Below are 17,849 nucleotides of genomic sequence, written 5' to 3' on the forward strand. Positions count from 1 at the left end.
GGCGCTACTCGGCTGATTTCATCGTGTTTTGCTACCTTCTCTTCACAATATCCCCCAATGCGTACGCTTACATGCGCAGTTATGGAAGCGTCACCTTGCCACATGCTATGACAATCAGGTCAGTGTGCTCGTCATATGTTATGAGCCCTCTACAAAAACATCCCAATGAAAACATTCCTTAGCTACATAACGAGGATAATTTCTGACATAAAAGGCGACCAGCGCTTTGCGACCGTAATGATAGACGAAATCCACATTAAACTATACTTTGATTAAAACGTGGGTAATATTACCGGCGATGCTGGCCAACGAAGAACAATGTGACTTCGACGCCTGTGAAAATGGTCACACGAGTGAAACACTGCTAAAACACATTGCGCCGTGCAGCACGAACGTTTTGCTAAAGAACATCTCTGGCAAACTGAACCACAAATTTCTCGATTCGGCCGATAAGTAAAAAACTAGATTGTGTAAATAAATGTTTGGCTCCTATAATTTTCTTTGCTTCAAATTTCTTTTAAAGTACACGCATGCTCGTTCTTGAAGGAAAAAAGTTTCCGCGCTACGCATCTCCGCCAGACCCGCCCTTGAACAGCTCTCCGATGTTTTGCCAGGCGCCTAATCATGTGACGTCACGGAAAAAGAGGTAAGTAAGGCCTTTTCCAGTCGGTGTTTCCTTGTTGCGGGACCCTCCTCTCCACAGCGAAATGGCCTCGTGCGAGTCGCTTTGCACTGGCGCCACATTCGCCTTTGTGGTATCTGCCTGTGCTGGTATGGCCCTGCTCTCCGCTTTTGCCGTCGTGTTCATCCTCGCTACAACGGCTGCGAACCCGACGCCAGATCCCCAGGTGAGACGTAGGCCCGTGCGTAGCCAGGGGGAGCCCACCGGACCCGTGCCACCCTCCCCCGAAATGTTTCGTGTCAGGCTGGGGTGCGGTTCAAGAAGCCTGAAGAACAGATTGAAGTCGCCTGCAGGCGAGGAATTAACCTGCAGTTTTAAGGACATTCTTGTTCATATAAAGCTGATAACAAGGGCTACGTCAACGTCTGATTCCTGTGCCCGCTCGAAATGCTGTGCATGGGGGATTAAAAGAAATACCAACAACGGAGCACACAGCCTCCGACGCATGCCGCACCGTCTAGCTGGACTGTCAGTAAACTCCCCGCATGCGTAGTTCTTTCCGAGCATTTGAGAGTGCGGCCTACTGTTAGGGTAAATGCTTGGCAAAGAAGCGACGAGGGCATTTATTTTGAGGCGTCTTTTTATGCTCTGTCGCCACAGAGCATCCTGTTATCTACTACGTTCGAGAGCTGCGAGCAGCAGGCTGATTGCAGCTAGCATGATGCCCTTCAACGATCGTTCTGCTCAGTGACGACGCAGTGGGAAAAGGCGTCCCGATGTAAACAACCTGCGCCGCTTCTTGGTCAAGCATTTCCATTAAACGTAGGCCCCACTCTCCAACACTCTCGAAGAAGTGCGCATGCGCGCAGTTTACTGATTTCGCAGCCAGATGGTGCAGCATGTGTCAGAGGCTGTGCGCTCCGTTGTTCGCATTTCTTTTGATTCCCCCTGTACATGTCAACATTTACAGCCCGGCTGCATTTCGCGCCGGATACACGCAGCTGTGCCGGGAACCTGCCGCGAGCCGATCGAGGCAGTCCCGCTGATTCGCTGGCGGAAAAGCAGAAAATCCTCATGTAGTCTGGGCTTTAGCTTGTCATTAATATTCTTTGCACTGGTACAAAGTGGAATAACATGACGGATCATATCACTGTATATTGTTCAATCCACAATGAATCCTTTATATGTTTCTGTTTCTACCGACATCGCATTTTTTAGGCTATTGCAGTTCCATAATTTATGAAAAGCATTGCTCTACCCATCTTGTATTTCCTCCACATCAGCAAAACTGTACGATTCTCTTTATTGCGGAACTTTTTCTTTCTGGCACTATTCCATTGTTTCCTTGACCTCCCTCTTGGTTAGAATCAGCATCATGTATTTGCTTAACCAGACTTTTACTGAAGCCATGCCTGTTTGATTTAACGGCTAGAAATAGAATGAAACTGAACAAAGGCGCAACAAGCTCAACATTCAACAGCAGTGCAATAACGTTTTTCGCTAAGCGTAAGTTTACTATTCACGTTACTAGCACAAAAATAACAAAAAGGTCATTACTTAAGGACAAGACGCACGTTCGCTAGTTTCACCGCCATGGTATACGAAGGTGCCGCACGTACTATATGTGCAGCTTTCCCGCTCATGGCAGTCCTTTCAACAGCGGTTATCGTGTATTTAGCGTAATTGAAAGTTATTTTGCGCTGCAAATATTGGGGGGGAGAACTTGCTTTGCGCAGAGTTTCAAGACTTGCACGTTTTGCGGCTAGGTTCCTGAGCCATGGAAATTATCCCTTACAAATGCATGGGGAGTAAGATTTGACAGCGAATTGCACATAAAATATTCAGAATCCTGCAAAGTTCTTCTAGTGTTTTCATCTCCACGTTGACGTCTTGCTTTGTGACAAATATCTTTTTTCTGAAGTGGTCAGAAGATATTCTGAAAATTTCTGTTTCCTGAAGTGGTTTCCCTAGGTTCCTGAGAGGTCTGAATATCGAGAGTGAAAGCTGGGTATATGATATGAAAGGGAACACCACAACGCGAAGAAAACACCCTCACACCCAGCTATAGTGATACGCAGCGGCCGCCGTCGGAAACGAAGTGGAAAGGGGGACGCTGTTCTAACAACTGTCGCCATTCCTGCCGTGCGTCTTATCGGCTGTCCGACGATACCATATTATCGGCGAAATAACGTAGGCTGCTGCTTTGTAGGAATGCCAGGGCGGTGCTAGTGCCAAAAGTTAGTGGAAGAGCGCCCTCCTTTCCCCTTTTGTTTTTCACAGCGCTATCCGCGTATCGCTCCGAGTCTGTTTCGAGGCTGTTTGCCTCTCGTTCCTGTGGTCCCTTTCATATTGCTCATAATAGTACAGTCCAGTGTGATTCGAAGGTTATCGCGGGAAAGCTACTCATTCAAATAAAGCAGTCAGAACACCGGCTTTAGCAAATCTTCCACTCCAGATTCGTTATCGTCGGCGTAGATAAAGGCAACCAAGTCTGTGCTTGATAACAACGAATGTAAAGCTTGAAACCCAAAGGGGGGCAAGACATTCGTGCGGGCCATTGTTGCAGCATGAAACAGCCAACAAGGGAGAGAAGTGTGTGAAATTATGATTTTCATGGTTCCGAAACGAAGCCGTAGGCGGCCTACGGTTTCGTTCCGGAACCATGAAAATCAAGATTTCGCACTCTAGCCTACGAGGCCGGTGACACGCTTGGCCGCTCGATTCTGGCGCGATAACCTTCAAATCGTGCCCGACTGTACTTGATAGCTTATAAGAAAACTTACTAGTCCCTTTCCTAAAGGAAAATCTAAAACACGAATCTTGATTGTAAACACCCAGTGTTGGCCTCACTTCCGCCTGACGAACTTCGGGGACCGCCCGCCAGTCACGAGCACACTCATGATCGTGCTCACGAGCGCGTGCCCGCATAACCGCCTGCTGTATGGACGAACGAATCACCCGTGGCCTACCCATAGACCGGCGAACGCGAATTTAGGTCATCATCAGCAGCAGCAGCATCATCATCATCTAACCTCCTCAAGGTGGGCTTTACTGATAGCGTTCAGCATACAGAAATCGCATATTGAAGTCCGTAATTTCAAGCTTCGTTTGAAAACAACGCGCGAGAAGCCTTGTCTACATATTTCCCCTTCCCACCTTTTGGTCAACCCCCCAACCCAAGAAAAAAAGATTACTGGGTACGCCCCTGGACGTAGGGGGCGACACCAGACCTCTTGGTCACGCAACTATAAGTGCCTGCATACACTCAGCAAAACTGCGCGCACAAATCGCCGTGCGGCCGGGGCGCGGAGTTCCCCGGCGTGCCCTCGCCATTTACTCTTGGTGCAGGTTTCTGACTTGTCGAACAGGCGGCGATTAATGGGACGTCGTCGGTGCGTGAGCGCTGAGTGGCAAGTAATGCAAAGCTCCCTTTCCCATCAGCAAAATACAACTTCGGTTCATTAGAGAGACTGCTTTGTCCCGATAACAGTAGTGCCAATTTTATCGCAAGCTTAAAAAATAGTGGCAATTTTTTTTAAAAAAGCATGAAAAGCATTGCTGACTCCCTAGCCACTTTCTGCCACTTTTGTTATGACGTAACATAATCTTTGGGCGATTCGTGGCCGCCGCACTGAAAGATGCCGAAGAGAGAGACAGAGAGGGGGGGCTCTTCGATTTAGTCTCGGACTCACCGCGGACTTACCGAGAAGCAGTCCGGCATTCAATTTTCCCATGTATCCCTATGGCTTCGGGAATCCTCGGATTACCCTTTGACTATCCGCGGTGAGTCCCAGACTGAATCGAAGAGCCCCAGTAATTTATTTAAAAAAAAGCACAGAGAGGTCGGCCTGATCGCAGACTATACTACTCTGTGTGAGGGCGGATGAAGGGGGAAAGAGCATAGACAGAGGGTGACAGGTATGTGATTTTACATATAAGTGATAGTACAGTAAAAAAAACTCGTTAATTCGAACTCGGTTAATTCGAACTTCCGGGTAATTGGAACTGATGCCCTGGTCTCGGTACCTGTATATTTCAAAAGGGGAAAACTCGATAATTGGAACGCATCGCAATACAGAGCGGTTAATTCGAACTGGGATACACTGGCTTCTGTCGCAGAAGCAGTCGGTCTGGAGTGATTCCAATGTGTCGAAATCAAAACCAAACCAAATTTACGAGACATGCAAAACAATGAAAAAAAAACAGGGTAGCTCACGCGCTACGCTGCTGCGACAGCCTATTTGGCTTCCGCAGTGGCGCCGCGAGGCCGGCGCCGTTTACTATTCAAGTTTCATGAACATTATTTACAAAATCGGCTGCCACAAACATCTAGTAGCGCCTAATGCACGATAACGAGACCACAGGTGGCTTTTTTGTGTTCTTCCCGCGTGGTGTGGCGTGAAGTCCATTTATTTTGACGCCCAGCCACTAATTCCAACTCCGCCTAATTCGAACAATATTATGGTCCCCTTCGAGTTCGAATTAACGAGCTCTTCCTTTATAACTATATATACAAAATGCCTATACATGTTAAATAGTTCACCACAACTGTATTGGGCTACAACCTTGTTGCCTCACCGCAGTTTTTTTAAGATTGCCAGCACTGCCTGGAAGGCCTTGGTTTAACATTACGGGTCTGGCCAGGACCCCAGCAGGATGTTGTCAGACAATGCCCGATTGTGTAACCGGGCCAACGACGTCGCCAACTTCCCACGAAGATGCACGTAGCAGAGACAGTTTCACAGTACTTGTTCAATAGTGTCTGGTATGTGGCACGACCCACAGTCTGGGTCGCTCGAACCAGGGATGAGGTGTTGGTAGCTATTATTAAAAGCCGCAGTCGATGGAACAGCGACGAGTTGAACCCTGATTTCAGGTTCCGGATGCCCCCAGCGACGAGTTCCTGGGGTCATCTGGAACCCAAAATCAGGGTCCAGCCGCTGGAGCTTTCTGTGGCGGTGGTATGGGTGGGCCCAGCAATTTGTCGTGGCGTTGCGGAGAACAGCGGTGAGGAGGGATGTCGTGTAGGGTCGTGCGAGTGGAAGGTGCATGACTACTGCGCCTGCTGAAGCCTTTTTTGCCTTCGCGTCAGCCCATTCATTGCCCGTCAACTCACAGTGGCCTGGAACCAAATGAATCGTCAAAACCCCGTTGAGACACATCGGCAGCGGCACGTCGTGCAAGCAACTGCCTGTGCGGCATGCTATTTCTTTCCGCTTCGTAGGACTGCTGCAACCATATCAAGAAGCTTCAACCGAGGACGGTGCGCATGCGCATTGCGCCTGCGAGAAGAGCCAGCAACGAGCCTCATCGACACGTCACCAACATTGCTCGGTGGCCAGGCTACTTAAGAATCGCATCGTCGGACCCGCCATCCAGTCGGCAATGGCACCACGGGGCGGCCTCTCTAGCATCCACAGTGGTCCCGCGTAATTCGCGCCAACACCACCAAATCCGCACATAGTGGTACGTGGCGTCTGAAAAACGTTGCATTTATCGTCATGGCAACGTGTGGAGAGCGGGGAATGGAGGTTGGTGACATCGCGGACGCTGCCGACGTCATTTTTTCCGCGGCAGCCGGGCTGGGCCGCCGGCCTCCAGCCGCAGCAACCGACGCTAGCCCAACTTTTGCGGCGGCCGCTTCTCATGGGCCGCTCGGTAATTTCACCAGACGCGAAAGTTGGACAAGCGGCGGCGATGCCTCGGAATGGCCGCCACCCATCGTTTCGTATGTGTGTGGAGTAACGCGTTTAATAATTGAACGAAGAAAACATATAGGTAACAGTCCGTTTTCTGGTGTCGAATTGTTGTCTTTGTGGCGATATTATTTGGAGCGTTACACAAACATTCTTTTCGATTTTCTTTTATACAAAAATTCATTTGAGGACATCCTTGATTCGAAGTCATAAAAAAACATGCACTACTCTCATATATTGCACATACAGGTTATGAACACAATATCGGACTCTGAGTAAAATTATGGCATGCAAATTTAGACATACACCATTGCACAATAGGAAAAATAAACGTGCGAGATATTCATTTAAATACAAAATAATTGAGTACGCAAGCAGAACTTCAAAAGTTTTTGTAACTAAGAACTTGACAGGTACCGCTCAATGTATACTTATCTCTTGGGCTCGCCTCGAGACAGGAATATTCTTAGACATTCAAGAAATTCATTTCAGTTCAGAGTCACAGTAATCGGGAACCTATAAAATAAAAGAAATCACGCACAGGTATGCTTCAAGGCCGGCCTTCTTGGCCAGTTAACGCAAACTCTGAAAAAAAGCGTTAACCCGGACATTAACCTGCATACACTGCCGAGAAATCATGTTCCCACCAACAAAATGCAGCGAGAAAAAACTGTTGCAACACAATTACCCCACTATTGACCACTCATTGCTGGATTATATCTGCGTGCAAAAATAATGCGCAACCACGTCGTATAGCACAGAACACAATTGCAAAACAAATCGAACGCACCGTCTTTTCTTTTAAAGGAGCCGTGAAGAGAAAACAAAAGTTTGTTTTATTCGAAAGATTAGGTGTTTCATAGTACCCCAAGCGCTTTCGCGAAAGCAAATGATGCTTTCTTCACTGAGAAATAAGGCAATTTAAGCCAAAATTTTAAATCTCCCACTAAAATTGCACATTTCGTCACGTGAAAAATGGCATCACATGAGCCGGTCGATGAAACAGATACTTAGTATGTCGACTCCATATAGCACCCACACGCGGGAGTCGACCGAGACGGCGGCCATTTTAAAAATACTAGTAAAACCTAGTGCACCCGCAGCACTATCATGGAATCGCCTGATCCGGAGAACAAAACTCTCGCCGAGGAGTTCGGGCTTGCATTTAACAACCTCACACCACTTTAATGCTCAATGCTTCTAAGTGCACGAGCGGCAAGAGTTGTGGGATACGCGGTGGACGGGAAAGCGACGATTCCGCGATAGCCAAAACAGACGAACGCCCAGCCGTCGGCACCGCTGCCTCGTCAGCCCCGTCGCGACGGACGAATACAGACTGGTACGTATGTGCCGTATTTTCAATTTCAGTAGCAGTATCGCTTATGCCAGTTGTCCGGTGTCGGGTATGCAAAGCCATTCGCTCGATTCTCTGCTCCGACCAGAAAGATTCGAGCGTCAATGCGCGGTGTGTACGGCATTTTTTTTCCCCAAGGTCAGAGTGCTTTGACGAAGTCGGCGACGAGCGCCAGCATGTCCGGGTCCCTGCCGTAATCACTTCCTCGGAAATGAAGCGAGCACACTCGTACTTCCTTTAGCTCTCTTTCTCCTCCGTTTGCAAAGTTCACAAAACGTAGCCACTTGCTTCGCCGAGGTTCGTCGTTGGGCAGCACATGAAAGGAGATCTCACCGGCGGGGATGTCGCACTCCCTCGACGATTGGCCCGTACTACATGGGTATTTCAATACACAGCAACGAAGTTTCATTGTAAAGTACTCAAACAAACTGATGTTTTCAGTGGTTGTAAACTGTAAACGAGCTCGTAACGATAGCAGCAAGCCAACACGACCTCCATACCGAAACCTGTGCGACGAGTGGCACTATCTCGTTGCTGCTCTGTGTTCCTTACTCCCCTTGTTTCTATTTTTACCTTTGCTGGTTGGCGATATGACGGCCAACCTCCTGTGACGGGATTACGATACAAAGCAAGGTCGCGGCGGTGCGTGCTGGGACGGTTCGTTGGCCCCGAAGAGCCTTGAACCCGAAAATTCGTCTGCGCGACGGTGGCAACGGCGAGATGTCGAGCTCGGCCAACGGTAGTTTCGTACGCATTGGCATACACGCTTGCGTGTTCGTTCGGAACTTCAACCGTTTACTCCACCGTTCTTTGTCATAAAAAGAACGTGCAGTATGTTTCACGGGCATTTAGCTCGCTATGCAAACTGTAAGCCCTGCCTAACATGCGTTTGCTTTTGCCGGCCTCCGCCAATCGCAGAGCATTCTCAAGTGACATCACAGGTTCTGTAGCGGAAAATGAGCTGGTGGGTCGCATGGTCATTTCCTTTGTTCCTAATTATGTAGCTTATTTGAGCGAAGTTTGCGTTATAAGTGGTGTCGTTATGGTTCTAACGACGCAATCTTTCGAATGAACCAAACTTGTGTTTTCTCTTCATGGCTCCTTTAATGGCCCGTGAACAGTCTCATTAGCGGGGGGGGGGAGGCGGGAGGGGGGAAGGGGGGGGGAGAGAAGACGTGCAGAAAAAAAACCATTCCTGTATTGTAAGCCGAATGTCCCCTGCTCATTACTTCCAGATATCGGCTAGGTTGTTACAAGCTACTCTCTAGCTCGTGTCTGGGCCGCACCTCTTACCTCATCCTGTCCGATACGGCATGACGCTTCTAACTTAGAACTATGGAACAGCAAGGCCACTCGCGATAAGATGACAAGGCGCGGGCGCGCACGTTAGATTGAAGAGCAAAGCAGGCAATGCTACTTTTGTTTTGTGTTGTTTTTAATGAGCGAAACGCTTGCAATGGGGGCTGCAGACAACGCATGTAGTTCGGCTTGGCCTTCCACTGATCACTGTGCAAATCGAGTGGCATTGAACACCGCGGTATCCGCCAGATTTTTCGGAGCGCTGAAGCAACACTTGGCAGCAGTTTTGCCGCAAATATCCGTTTTTGGAGCAAGATGGCACAGGAAAAATTGGTCAGGGCACACCGCCCCCACACCAACAATCGCCATGGTAATAGGTACGAAGTCAATGACAAGAAGTGCGTACAGTTGAGCTTGCCTGCTTTGTGAGCAGGTGCAGCGTGATGACTTTGGAGGGGTTGAGGAGATTCACCAGAGGAAATGTCCAATGAAGTCTCAAAGCTTCTTCGACCTGGGGCCCCAACAAAGACTCAAACCCACTGAACGAAACAACAATAAAAATACATTGATAAAAATCCTGCATCGATGTTCAAGCAGTTACTAAGGCAATCATAAAACGGCAATGCCGCCTCAAATTCACCTTATGAGCAAGAGTGTGCGCGCCGAACGCGCATTTACTTCTATTAAAACTTTTTGTACCTGCAAGGCTGGGATATATTTACACATTAGTTTCCACACCAAGACGACGGACATGTCTCATTAACTTTCCGTTACATGCGCGAAGTATTTTGAAAACAGAAGAGTGCGATCGGTCGGCTTGTTTGGAAATTACTATAACTTGTACAAAGCTAATTTGCTTACCTGTCATCTTTAGAGAGACGAGAAACTTGGCCGAACTGTTTCGCCCTGTGTTGCTGCACCACAGAGCTGCGCAGGACTGGTGACGCTCCTTCCTCGGCGGCCCCATATTTAGACTACATTCGAATATATTTTATATTGCAGCGAAACTTTCAGCCCGTGGAGACGTTGAGGCAACCCACGCAACCCTTCGCACGCTTGCTCACTCACGCAAGCACTGAACTGGGCCGCCGCGGGCGCCGAGGAAAAGAAAAAAAAATATTGGCGCCAGTGACCTGTTGCGCATGCGTGAGGAGGCGCGGAAGCATGCATGGTGTGGAAAGAAAGAAACGCTGAGGGAAAGGGATGGGCCACGCCGCTGCACCCTGCCGATAGGATCGCAACAATTTCGGAAACCTAAACTAGCCAGAGTCGCCGACCAGTGTTTAAACCTCTCAACGGGAGGAGAAATAGTGCAACGTGCGGTTTGAACATTCAGCCTGTTTTTGTGCAATTTTGCATGCTTGCATTCACACACCGTACTTTTAGGCACCCTAACAATAGGGTGTCGTGGTAACAACCCAATCGAGAAGAAATACTTTTTAGCACCCCTTTACCGGTCGTAGCACACTTTGAAACTGTTGATTACACCCCTAAATTTTGGCACCCTCGAGATGGGGTGCCCGAGCAATATTTGGGTGCTTGAAAGGTGCAAAAATGGTGCAAAATGTTTAATACACCCTTGTAGCACATTAAAAGGTGTAAAAATGTTGAGTTACACCCCTTAATTTGTGGCACCCTCATGATTGGGTGCCGGAGCAATGTTTTGGTACCTAAAAGGTGCAAAAAGGGTACAAAATGTTGAGTGCACCCTTTTAACACCTTAAAGGGTGTTAAAAAGTTTAGTGTGCATGGCGACACACTGGAGTCAACAAACAGACAACAAACTACACGTAATAAAACCACAACTAGGACGCTACATAACTGATTGATTGTAGGGTTTAAGGCACCAAAGCAACGTAGGCGATGAGGCGCGCCGTAGTGGAGGGCTCCAGATTAATTTTGACCACCTGGGGATCTTTAACGTGCGCCGAAATCTCGTACACACGGGCGTTTTAGCTGTTCGCCTCCATCAGAAAAGCGGCCGCCGCGGTCGGGAATCGAACCCGCGACCTCGTGCACAGCAGCGCAACGCCTTAGCCACTGGGCCACCGCGGCGGGTGACGCTACATAACTGACTCACACAACAGATACACTGAAGTCGCCCTGGCTAGGCTGCGGATAGGCCACACACATGTGACGCACTCCCACCTGCTCACTGGAACTTCGGGACCCATGTGTACCAGGTGTGGAAAGAGCCTATCCGTAGTCCACAAACTGATCACATGCAAGGCACATGACACAACACGACACAAACATTACCCTGAATTATACAGACGATACATTCCTTTGCACCCATCATACTTTTTAGCCTACGAACCAATGTTCTCTAGTCAACGTGTTTTTACGTTTTTAGCTGAGGTAAACTTTCTGCAGCTCTTGTCATATCACGTGTAATCATCCTGGCCCTATACACCAGCCATCTCCATTGTCTTTTCTTTTGCATCACCTTCACTTTTAGTCACATGTTTTAGTGTTTAGGTTCTCATCAAATTTAGTAACTTCTTCTTTGGCGCTCTTATCCCATAGTCGGCCTTGCGCCAATAAAACCCAACCATCATCGAGGAACTAGGAGATGAATTGCTTGCAGGTAATTGAAAAAAATGAGAGGATTCTTTTAATTCACTTCGTCAAAGGAGACTTGAGCGGGATGGTACATGCAATGAAAACGGCCATCAAAAAGCTAGGCGCAGATGTGTGCGTTTCTGAAACTGCCAGCAGTACACGGGATTTCGTGCAACTCCTCGAAAGCATCGAGAAGTGGGACGGGGGCCTGAAGTCCAACTCAGTCGCAGAAATTTGCGACGCTGTTTGTTTTCTGCTAGGTCAGTTGTCGACGTCCCAAAAAGAAGGCAGCGGCGACTGCATTCGTTTTCTGAAGCAGCAGGTCACTTTACACCTAGCACGAAAGCAGCGCAGACGCTACTCGGCTGATTTCATCGTGTTTTGCTGCCTTCTCTTCACAATATCGCCCAATGCGTACGCTTACATGCGCAGTTATGGAAGCGGCACCTTGCCACATGCTATGACAATCAGGTCAGTGTGCTCGTCATATGTTATGAGCCCTCTACAAAAACATCCCAGTGAAACGTTCCTTAGCTACATAACGAGGATAATTTCTGACATAAAAGGCGACGAGCGCTTTGCGACCGTAATGATAGACGAAATCCACATAAAACCATACTTTGATTAAAACGTGGGTAATATTACCGGCGATGCTGGCCAACGAAGAACAATGTGACTTCGACGCCTGTGAAAATGGTCACACGAGTGAAACACTGCTAGAACACATTGTGCCGTGCAGCACGAACGTTTTGCTAAAGAACTTCTGTGGCAAACTGAACCACAAACTTCTCCATTCGGCCGATAAGTAAAAAACTAGATTGTGTAAATAAATGTTTCGCTCCTATAATTTTCTTTGCTTCAAATTTCTTTTAAAGTACACGCATGCTCGTTCTTAAAGGAGAAAAGTTTCCGCGCTACGCATCTGCGCCAGACCCGCCCTTGAACAGCTCTCCCATGTTTTGCCAGGCGCCTAATCATGTGACGTCACGGAAAAAGAGGTAAGTAAGGCCTTTTCCAGTCGGTGTTTCCTTGTTGCGGGACCCTCCTCTCCACCGCGAAATGGCCTCGTGCGAGTTGCTTTGCACTGGCACCAGATTCGCCTTTGTGGTATCAGCCTGTACAGGTATGGCCCTGCTCGCCGCTTTTGCCGTCGTGTTCATCCTCGCTACAACGGCTGCGAACCCGACGCCAGATCCCCAGGTGAGACGTAGGCCGGTGCGTAGCCAGGGGGGGCACACTGGACCCGTGCAACCCCCCCCCCCCCCCACCCCAAATGTTTCGTGCCAGGCTGGGGTGCGGTTCAAGAAGCCTGCCTGAAGTCGCCTGCAGGCGAGGAATTAACCTGCAGTTTTAAGGACATTCTTGTTCATATAAAGCTGATAACAAGGGCTACGTCAACGTCTGATTCCTGTGCCCGCTCGAAATTCTGTGCAGGGGGGATTAAAAGAAATACCAAAAACGGAGCACACAGCCTCCGACGCATGCCGCACCGTCTAGCTGGACTGTCAGTAAACTCCGCGCATGCGTAGTTCCTTCCGAGCATTTGAGAGTGCGGCCTACTGTTAGGGTAAATGCTTCGCAAAGAAGCGACGCGGGTCATTTATTTTGAAGGTCTTTTTATGCTCTGTCGCCACAGAGCATCCTGTTATCTACTACGTTCGACAGCCAAGCGAGCAACAGGCTGATTGCAGCTAGCATGATGCCCTTCAACGATCGTTCTGCTCAGTGACGACGCAGCGTGAAAAGGCGCACCAATGTAAACAACCTGCGCCGCTTCTTGGTCAAGCATTTCCAATAAACGTAGGCCCCACTCTGCAACGCTATCGAAGAAGTGCGCATGCGCGCAGTTTACTGATTTCGCAGCCAGATGGTGCAGCATGTGTCGGAGGCTGGGCGCTCCGTTGTTCGCAATTCTTTTGATTCCCCCTGTACATGTCAACATTTACAGCCCGGCTGCATTTCGCGTCGGATACACCCAGCTGTGCCGGAAACCTGCCGCGAGCCGATCGAGGCAGTCCCGCTGTTTCGCTGGCGTATAAGCAGAAACTCCTCATGTAGTCTGGGCTTTAGCGTGTCATTAACTGTCTTTGCACTGGTACAAAGTGTAATAACATGACCGGGCATATCACTGTATATTGTTCAGTCAAGAATGAATCCTTTATATGTTTCTGTTTCTACCGACATCGCATTTCATAGACTATTGCAGTTCCATAATTTATGAAAAGCATTGCTCTGCCCATCTTGTATTTCCTCCACATCAGCAAAACTGTACAGTCGGGATCAATTTGAAGGTTATCACGGGAGCACCGACCAAGCAAGACGACAGCGCCGTTCCGTGGCACTTTTTTTTATTCGCGAGGATGAGGTTATGCTACCCTCCCTCACCCCTTGGCTGTTCCATAGAATTATCTCACTCCCTTCAGCAAAGGCAAGCTGCCACACTTTTTTTTGTTCATTCTTTTCTGGATGACGTATCCGTGTTTCGGTCCTCGGCTGTTGTTGATTTTGATAACACCGCGGATGGCTCGGCATTGTGGCATATATCGGAAGCAAATTATCTTGACCCTCTAGCACGAACTTGCGAGCGCTGCCTATTTTCTTTTTATTGTGGGGTTTAACGCGGCGACGCAAAGTAGGCGATGAGGCACGCCGCAGTGGATGGCTAAGGATTAATTTTGACCACCTGCGGTTCTTTAACGTGCGCCTTCATCAGAAAAGCGGCCGCCATGGCCGGGAAACGAAGCTGCCTATTTTGGCGGCAGTTGTGAAAGCTGAACTTTCACAACAGTTTTTCGTCACCGAGTTCCTCGCGCCGAAGTTACAATAACGCGATGCTGCGGGTTTTAATGTGAGAGATAGGGAATAATTGTTTATGATCGTCGCAAAAGGGTTTTATCGTCGCAAAAGGGTTCGCAATGGAAGTTTTCAGTGAGGTATTTACTCATACAAATAAAGTTCATACAGAACATGGGTTTTTTTCCCGTTGCGCGAAAACTAGCTTATGTTTGGGGTTTAACGTACAGGATGCCAAAGCATGCAGTTAGTATTTGATGGCACCACCAGCTCGCTTCTTCACTTCAGCAATCCTTCTGGGCAACGATTCGTACAGAGATTCCACAAGGGTGGTGTCTTCCCGAATTCTGTTCCATTCGGCGTTAACTGCTTCCCACAAGGCTTCTTGGTCGCATCTACCTAGCTGAAGGCGAGCCAGTTTCGCCTTCATTATACCCCATACATTCTCAATTATATTGAGGTCCGGGCTCCGCGATGGCCACTCCAGTTGTGCTATGCCGCTGTTGGTAAGATTTTCTTGCACAACAGCTGCGGTGTGTACGGGGCACCCGTCGTGTTGGAAGTAGAAGCAGCCGTCGGGGAAAGGCCCGTTGACAGCATAAGGCAGAAGAACGTTGTCGCAGATTTCTTTGTATCCTTCCGCTGTTAGCCTCCCAGGGATACGGTACAACGGACCGAGACCCGCATAGCTGATGGCACCCCACACGTTAATGGAGACACGTCCGCTGGCGCTGAAATTCCGGACGTTACTCTCGTCGTAGCTGCAAAAAACAGAAAAGGTTAATATTTAAAGCGTGATATTTCCGCCTAAATTCACCTTACCGAGATCCATTGACTCGCCAGACGCGAAGTCGCTGATTCCCGCACGTGGAAAAAGTCGACTCATCACTAAAGATGACTTGCCGCCACTGGTCTGATGTCCAGTTTATGTGACGGTCAGCGAACTCCAGTCGTCTCTCACGGTGCACTGTCGTCAAAAGCGGCTTCCTGGCGGCTACAAAGCTCTTTAGCCCTCTGTCGTGAAGTCGCCTTCGAACTGTGTGCAGGCTAACGTTAAGCCCAAGCTCATCAGCTATTGCTTTTGCTGTGACGAAGGGGTTGTCAGCAGCAGCAGCTAAGATTAACTCATCTTCGTCTTTTGTTGTTTTTCGGGGCCTACGCTGATGACGGGCATCTTCTACACGGTTTTCCCTGAAATAAGCCTTCAAGATTCGATTCACCGTTTTTTGAGGGCGACCCACTCGTTTAGCTATTTCCCTCTGAGAAAACGACGCTTTTCCCAGAGCAATTATTTCGCGTCGCTCGTCGAGCGTTAACCGTCGTGGCATCGCGTTTCCAAATGAAACAAGCTGCGCGGGGCGTCCGCGTTTTTATTTTCACGCATATATTGTAGCTTGCCAATACCGAGCGCATCCGCGTGAAGTGATAACGAACAGTGGCATTCGCTGTACTTTTTTTTTTCATTCCATTTTTTTAGTACTACAATGCCCCGGCATACCGCCATCGGTGCTCTGAGAACGCTGCCTATCAATGTTAAGTATATCGATGACGGAAGAAAAGAATAAAAAGAAAACAAGACGACCGTGGCTGTTATCGGTTATGAGGGCAGTGCGCGCACTCGATGGAACAGCCTAGGGCGAAGCAAACATATCATAATCTCGTTGTGGCAAATGCTCAAAAGTGTCACGCAAAGGCGCTGTCGTCGCGGTCGGTCGGCGCTCCCGCGATAACCTTCAAATTGATCCCGACTGTACAATTCTCTTTATTGCGGAACTTTTTCTTTCTGGCACTATTCCATTGTTTCCTTGACCTCCCTCTTGTTTAGAATCAGCATCACGTATTTGCTTAACCAAACTTTTACTGAAGCCATGCCTGTTTGATTTAACGGCTAGAAATAGAATTAAACTTAACAAACGCGCAACAAGCTCAACATTCAACAGCAGTGCAATAAGTTTTTTTCGCTAAGCGTAAGTTTACTATTCACGTTACTAGCACAAAAATAACAAAAAGGTCAATACTTAAGTACAAAGACGCACGTTCGCTAGTTTCACCGCCATAGTATACGAAGGTGCCGCACGTACTATATGTGCAGCTTTCCCGCTCATGGCAGTCCTTTCAACAGCGGTTATCGTGTATTTAGCGTAATTGAAAGTCATTTCGCGCTGCTAATATTGGGGGGAAGAACTTGCTTTGCGCAGAGTTTCAAGTCTTGCATGTTTTGCGGCTAGGTTCCTGAGCCATGGAAACTATCCCATGCAAATGCATGGGGAGTAAGATTTGACAGCGAATTGCACATAAAATATTCAGAATCCTGGAAAGTTCTTCTAGTGTTTTCATCTCCATGTTGACGTCTTGCTTTGTGACAAATATCTTTTTTCTGAAGTGGTCTGAAGATATTCTGAAAATATCTTTTTCCTGAAGTGGTTTCCCTAGGTTCCTGAGAGGTCTGAATTTTGAGCGAGAAAGCTGGGTATATTATATGAAAGGGAACACCAGAACGCGTAGAAAACACCCTCACACCCAGCTATAGTGATACGCAGCGGCCGCCGTCGGAAACGAAGTAAAAAGGGGGACGCTGTTCTAACAATTCTCCCCATTCCTGCCGTGCATCTTATCGGCTGTCCGACTATACCATATTATCGGCGAAATGACGTAGGCTGCTGCTTTGTAGGAATGCCAGCGCGGTGCTATTGCCAACAGTTAGTGGAAGAGCGCCCTCCTTTCCCCCTTTGTTTTTCACAGCGCTATCCGCGTATCGCTCCGAGTCTGTTTCGAGGCTGTTTGCCACGGGTTCCTGTGGTCCCTTTCATATTGCTCATAATAGTACAGTCCAGTATGATTCGAAGGTTATCGCGGGAAAGCTACTCTTTCAAATAAAGCAGTCAGAACACCAGCTTTAGCAAATCTTCCACACCAGTTTCGTTATCGTCGGCGTAGATAAAGGCAACCAAGTCTGTGCTTGATAACAACGAATGTAAAGCTTGAAACTCAACCGGGAGCAAGACAGTCGTGCGGGCCATTGTTGCAGCATGAAACAGCCAACAAGGGAGAGAAGTGTGCGAAATCATGATTTTCATGGTTCCGAAACGAAGCCGTAGGCGGTCTACGGTTTCGTTCCCGAACCATGAAAATCAAGATTTCGCACTCTTGCCACTCTTGCCTAAGCGTGCCACCGGCCTACGAGGCCGGTGGCACGCTTGGCCGCTCGATTCTGGCGCGATAACCTTCAAATCGTGCTCGACTGTACTTGATAGCTTATAAGAAAACTTACTAGTCCCTTTCCTAAAGGAAAATCTAAAACACGAACCTTGATTGTAAACACCCAGTGTTGGCCTCACTTCCGCCTGACGAACTTCGGGGACCGCCCGCCAGTCACGCGCACAACACTCATGATCGTGCTCACGAGCGCGTGCCCGCATAACCGCCTGCTGTATGGACGAACGAATCACACGTGGCCTACCCATAGACCGGCGAACGGGAATTTAGGTCATCATCAGCAGCAACATCATCATCATCTAACCTC

The 17,849-nt window shown here is 48.5% G+C and overlaps 1 protein-coding gene across 2 annotated transcripts in view; it reads left to right on the top strand.

Moving 5' to 3' along the window:
• Positions 1-17,849, top strand: part of LOC144137953 (uncharacterized) — a 58,268-nt gene that overhangs the window by 12,753 nt on the left and 27,666 nt on the right. Inside the window, exon 1 of one of the 2 annotated variants that reach the window (XM_077669993.1) lies at positions 698-848. The exons of the other annotated variant lie outside the window; for it this stretch is intronic. Coding sequence (XP_077526119.1) covers positions 708-848 — 141 coding nt within the window. The 5' untranslated portion in view covers positions 698-707. Of the gene's footprint in view, positions 1-697; positions 849-17,849 lie in introns of those variants that run through there. 2 annotated transcript variants of the gene reach the window in all.

This window comes from Haemaphysalis longicornis, unplaced genomic scaffold, assembly GCF_048455015.1.
Source record: "Haemaphysalis longicornis isolate Haplotype H1 unplaced genomic scaffold, Haemaphysalis longicornis Haplotype H1 scaffold_5, whole genome shotgun sequence".
Classification (NCBI taxonomy): Eukaryota; Metazoa; Arthropoda; class Arachnida; order Ixodida; family Ixodidae; genus Haemaphysalis; species Haemaphysalis longicornis.